This window comes from Belonocnema kinseyi, chromosome 5, assembly GCF_010883055.1.
Source record: "Belonocnema kinseyi isolate 2016_QV_RU_SX_M_011 chromosome 5, B_treatae_v1, whole genome shotgun sequence".
Classification (NCBI taxonomy): Eukaryota; Metazoa; Arthropoda; class Insecta; order Hymenoptera; family Cynipidae; genus Belonocnema; species Belonocnema kinseyi.
Genome location: NC_046661.1, coordinates 26143176 through 26149148, shown reverse-complemented (window position 1 = coordinate 26149148; position 5973 = coordinate 26143176). Strand labels below are relative to the sequence as shown.

General features: G+C 29.7%; 1 protein-coding gene across 1 annotated transcript; it reads left to right on the top strand.

Annotated features, from left to right (window-relative positions):
* The first annotated feature begins 3052 nt into the window (after positions 1–3052).
* On the top strand, positions 3053–5039 carry LOC117173568. The gene is made up of 5 exons (XM_033362210.1): positions 3053–3217; positions 4195–4291; positions 4441–4475; positions 4534–4664; positions 4890–5039. Exons 1-5 carry the CDS (start codon positions 3103–3105, stop codon positions 5037–5039), a joined length of 528 nt encoding a protein of 175 aa, XP_033218101.1. The 5' UTR covers positions 3053–3102.
* Positions 5040–5973: the final 934 nt, after the last annotated feature.

The following is a 5973-nucleotide window of genomic DNA, read 5'->3' as shown; positions in this document are numbered from 1 at the left end:
ATTTTGATCCACCATGTTAATATGTTTTCACAAGTCTATATTTTACAGTAATTATGTTACGTTTCCTAATGAATTGGTCTTAAATTGTTTGCCTTCTAATTAGTGATTTCTCAGATATGTTTCTCATCATTAAATTTATTTACATATAAGCATGTTCATTTTCGTGGAAGAATTCAAGTGTGAGATTGAATTGGTGTGAATTGCTTCTTGAATTTTTAAGTTATCATGCGTATGACCATGGTTTTTTAAATATGGTGAAAAGCATGCTTCTGTTGTTGAGCAGCGTAGCTAGTTTCAACTTTAGATTCATTAATCGTATCTATCCTTTTTATATTCATATATGCATCTCTGTAGTTGCTAATTTATAGTTAGCTTATTACGAGTACATTGTCACTTGAGTATATTTACACTTTACAGACTGAGCGATTTTTTGGCGAAAATACTTACCAGACAGATAAATTGTGAAGATCGGTAAAAATTTCTGCAACATGAAAATGCTTAATTCTTACAATTAATTTTTGAACTTTTTCTACCCGAGGAGTTCATTCCTTTCTGCCGAATGAATAAGATATGCTCTAGCCCGCTTAAGACTAAAGTTTCTTAAAGGAAACTATTGAAAGATCACTAGAAGTTACTTAAGCGTGAAAAAATATTTGTAATATCACATTTTGGAGAGGATTAGCGAATGGCAGGTCAATGCAACCTAGCGAAGAAAATTTCTATGATTCAATTTAATTAAAATACGAAATAAAAGAATGTATACTAAATTTATTCTAAAGTTCATTCATGAACTACATAGCTGATTTTGGGGTCGATCGTATATTATATAACACTTGTAAGGGGCGGGAGGGTTCAAGAGGATCTGTTATGATCTTGTAACTATGGAGGAGGCAGGCTAGTTAAAGAAATATTACCCTGCGCACGCGACGTTTTCTGCCAAAACTGAGCGCACCAAAGGCGCGCTGGTGCGCTTTCACACATCGCGCTCGTTTTCGTTCTTCAGTGCGTTCATTTGGACATTTTTTCAAGTATTAGAAATATTGTTATTTAAATCGGAGACGGTGATTTAAACCCCTGACGTATTACAGTCATAAACTGAATCTGAAATTGTTTTTTAATTTGTTTTTAAAGACGATTCTCAAAGCACCTACAGCTTTGACGATTACATTCGCTTTGCGACACTTGTGCTTAGCGCTCGAAAATTAGTTTATATAGACGGTTCTCTTTAAAATATAAAATGATCTAGACGAAATGGAACGGCATATAAAAAGTAGGTACGTTTTTCAATATAATGTTTATAAAACTATAAAATTTTTCCAATTTATTAAACAGAGCGTTAACAAACTCCAACTTCATTTTGGGACTATAAAAAGTGTATCGAAGGCTAATGACTGGCTTAGACACAACCAAAAGTTTATGATTGTTGGACTCTGTGCGTGCCCAAACGTTAGGATCCATTATAGCTATTTGTGATACAAGTTCGAAGATCTGAAGGCAAATACCGCAATCGCACGAGTAGCAATTACCTGAGCGCATGTGTATCACACAATAAATTTTTGCAACAACCTTAAAAAAATAATTTAGGTGTGCAAAGTAAGTTATCTCTAAAGTGCGCATGTGTATCCATTGCGCCGATTCTCAAATTATGTCTTTTAAAGTACGCAAGCGCCATTATTATTCTCACACAATCTGCAATTTTTTTAAGGTAAATAATTTCTTATATTAATTCTTATGCCACTTCAGAATAGTCGAAAAAGGCAAAATTACCTTAAAATACAGTTTTGAAGTTTCTATAAGCAAAACGAAAGAATATAATGTGGAAAATAGTTTTTAGTTTTGGAATAAGTGTTCCTTTAAGCAAATCGAAAAAGAAACGTTATATTTTTGTTGATATTAAAAAAACTCTAAAATGATCAAAACTGATTTTTTTCTCAAACATAATGTTTTGTTATTTTTTGTCATCGAGAATTGTACACATAAAAAGTCGCAATAATTTTTACATTCATAGAAAACGTGGTAATAGTACAAAATCAGATCTTTGAACTTTATGTAACAACGAGGGGGCGGAGGTTATTTTATGTTGTTATTGTAGCGTTACAAGGGGTTGGGAGGATTAAAAAAAGCGTTCGTAATATATGGAGACCAGATAACTAAAAAAATATAATCAATTAAGAATTTTCGGCTAATTTATAATTTGAAACAAACAGTTCACTTTTTCTCCACTTTACGCTGGACCGGGCCTGAAAACATTTTTATTAAGTCTCTTTATTATTAATTGTGCCATCTGGATCGTTAAGAAAATATGTATAAACTTAAATGCTTCTTTAAACATTTTTTAATTTACAGATTTTCTATTTTAACTTGCACAGTTTGAAGACAGATTATAAATATTCAATTAAAAACATGAGAAACTGCCAATTTTTTAGTCTTGAACGCTTAATACTGAATTTTTGTGAATTTTAAATCAATTATTTTTAGTTGGAAATTGTATATTTTTTTAAACTTCGGATTTTTATTTATCTGCTACATTTATGTTCTGTTTTAAATTGAGGTACAATTTTAAAGACTTTTTGGAATTAAAGTTATTCAGCTTGTCTTATTGCTGGATTTTCATGGCCATCCTGATTATTCTGGCAAATAATTTGTAATTAAATGGCCTATTGGTCCTTTCATATATATACATTGACAGAATCACAGACTCATTTGAAGTAGATGTTCACTCTTGAGTATTATGAATTTTCTTCGCCAGTGAATTGATTTCACTTGCTTTGAACAATATTCTCAGTTTTTAGAAATGTTTCGAAAATTTATTCGCAACTTAGCGATCAGTTTTGCGAATGAAAGGATGTGTCGACTCCCACGTTAAACGACAGAAAATACAGATAAGAATATTACGATAATAGAAATAAGTTAAAAAAATTACACGATCTGTTTGTCGAAATCGCTAAAAATTATTGAAAAAAAAAAACAATGAAAAGTCGAATAAAAATGTATGTGATTGCATTCAAGTTACATCAGTTTTAATCCCCTTTGACAGTTCAGTTATACGTTTGTATTGTTTGTTGCTTTTTTAATTTCTCTTTTTAAGTTAATTTAATCTATATGGTTAGAGAGGAGGAATGTCCCTGCTCAGAGTCATCGAAACTCTCCCATGTAACGTCTTTAGCTTCTGAAAATGGCAATTCCGATTTTAAAGAAGAGCCTGAGAATATGAAACGTGAGACATCGGAAGAAATGTTTAAAATTGGCATATAGAGATTTTCTATCAATGAGAAAATTATATTTTGATGATTTTCATTTTGAAAGCTCAGGGTGGCCGTGGAACGGGAAGCCGGGAATTTACCGACATTTTTTGAGACCGCCATAAACCTATAAATGACAGTAAAAATATATTTTGATCAAGAATTTGTAATATTTTTAGTCAAACCCCGTTCAACTTACTTCCAAGTATCCCTAAGCTGAGGTCGCATTAAAATGATACAATTTTCAATGAGTTCGATTGAAAATTCGTTTGAGATTGGAAAGTTCATTTTGTAACATTGTCAAGTATGAAAAAATTTACTTTATAATGTATAATTTCGATTCACTTAAAATCTTTGGTTTTTTTTTAAGGCTACATATTTTTTCATTCTTTGAATTATTGAATTCTTGTGTTCTTTTAACCGAATTTGATTCATTCAAAAATATTAATATATTATTATTATTATTTGGAAAAATAATTCAAGTAATAAATAACTTCAAATAATAACACAAATAACCGTAATTACTAATAAAATGTATGAAATTAATATAAAATTATAATTTATCAAGTAATTCATTCTGAAACTGAAATTTTATTTATAATGCTAAGTAGTTGAATGATTTGCCAATAATGAATTGTAAATGACTAAAATTTTCGAGCTCTAAATTCTCAATGTTTAATTTTGGACCTTACAGTTAAATTTTTTTGTATATTTATTTTAGAAAAATATAAATTAGAATTTGATCATTCATTATTTCAAACTTTTAAATTCAAGAAAGTTCAGCTTTAAAAGCTTACATTTTTTTAATGACCGAGAAAAATAATTCCATCCCGTGAAATGACTAGAAAGTCGTCTTGAATTTTAGCGGCCACCCAAAAGCTCGAAGTGACGTAACTTTAGTGGCAGTTTTTTTGCTACTTATTCGAATGAATGGACTCCATTATTTTTATAGATGATGACTGTAAGTACTTTCAATCAAATCGATTCAATTCTGTTTCCTGCCAAGCAGTACCCGACAATTTCCTGAAAAAAGAACAGACTTACAGATTGTAAGGAAATGTTTGTTTTAACCTTTCGATAACTAAGGTTCTAAAAAATTAATTCACTATTTGTTGTTGAAAATAATCTATTAGGCTGATATAAGATAATGAAACCTTTTTTGAAATTAATATTGATATTAAAGTACAATTTTTTTAAGGTCTAGCGGTAATATTCCAGTGAATTTTAATCCAGGTAATGCTTTAAAATTTTATTTGTTTTTCAATGTTATTTAATCGGAAAACAATAATAGATCTTTCGCAAGAGACTCCACCTATGTGGAATCGAGCCAGCTGGAAATGGCCTAGATCTGGATATCTTAAGAAGAAAGATAAAACTTACGAAGTCAAACTCAACAAGAAACGTTGCCAACATTCCCCTAAGGTTTAAGTATATGGAATACAATTTAAATTGCATTTTTCTTGTACAATTGTATTATTATTATTATAAAAATATTTTTGTATGAAATTGGACAGCTCTGATAAGAGAAATAGTTTTTTAATATTCAAAGAATGTTCTTAAATATAGTAGATATTAAACATGTTGTTCACGCTCAGTATTAATAAAACAAAAGATTGAAAATATAAATTAAATTGGTTTTGTTTCTAGCCTTACGTGCTTTACGAAATATCTAAAGGAAAACCACGGAAAAAGGAAGAGCTGACAAATCAGAATCAAGAAGTGTGTCTGGAACTTGGAAAGGGAGAACCTGCAGAGAGGATTGATATTTATTATTTTGATCATGGAAATTCTGCGTAAGTGGATTTTATTTTCAATGCTTTAAACATTTGTGAACATTCCTTTCTAAAATTTTTCGAACTTCTTTTCCAAGGTTTGTGACTTTTCAGATTTAGGAATTCACAACCGCTTAATCTAATTTGTAAGTTAAAAAATTATAACCTCTAAACTTAAAAAGTATTAAGTCTAAGTCGCGGAAACTTCAAAGTTTCAATTGTATGTATTGGATCCATTGATGAGAAATACCAGCGCATTTCTATCAATTACTTTTTTTTAACGATAGTTGCTACAAAGTTACTTGAGTAAATAAATAACGAATTGATGGCTATGGTTAATTTTTTTCTGCAACATTAACTATTAAAATCGTTACTTGCTTAGTTACTTTGGAAATTTAATACGACCCTTAAGAAAAAATATAAGAAATGCAGTATAGCTACAGGTCTTCAATGATTTTCCAATAATTAATTTCTTTTAATTTTTTTCGATTCCATAAAAGTCATTATTGAAAATTATGTTAGAAAAATCATAGAAAATCAGAATAGAAAATATAAATATAGTATATAAATAATATGAAAATATTGAAAGAATACATGCAAAAAGTAGAGAAACTACACGCGAATAATTTATTTATTTAACGCTGGACTTCAAATTATTTTAAAGGATTTTATCGAATTTTGCAGTTTTATGGAATTTCACAGCACTCTAACAGGCCTCATACGTCAATAATAATATTTTGATTCATGAGGACGGAGGTTCGACATCTCCAAATTCGATAAGTAAATTTTCCCGATTTCTATCTTTTCACACATGAGTTTAAAATAAACAAATCAGAAAGATTTTTGAAGCTTAGATCCCTCGTTAGTCGATCAACCAAACAAATTTCGAAAAATATTAAAATTTCACAAAATGGCGGCCACTTGAGAAAAAAAATCCGATTTTTAGCCAAAAATGTTCT

Coding starts and splice junctions, on each gene's coding strand:
- LOC117173568 (XM_033362210.1), top strand. CDS start 3,103: ATGGTTAGAGAGGAGGAATGTCCCTGCTCAGAGTCATCGAAACTCTCC. Junction 3,218..4,194: donor AGAGCCTGAGAATATGAAAC/GTGAGACATCGG, acceptor TTATTTTTATAG/ATGATGACTGTAAGTACTTT. Junction 4,665..4,889: donor GTTGCCAACATTCCCCTAAG/GTTTAAGTATAT, acceptor TTTTGTTTCTAG/CCTTACGTGCTTTACGAAAT.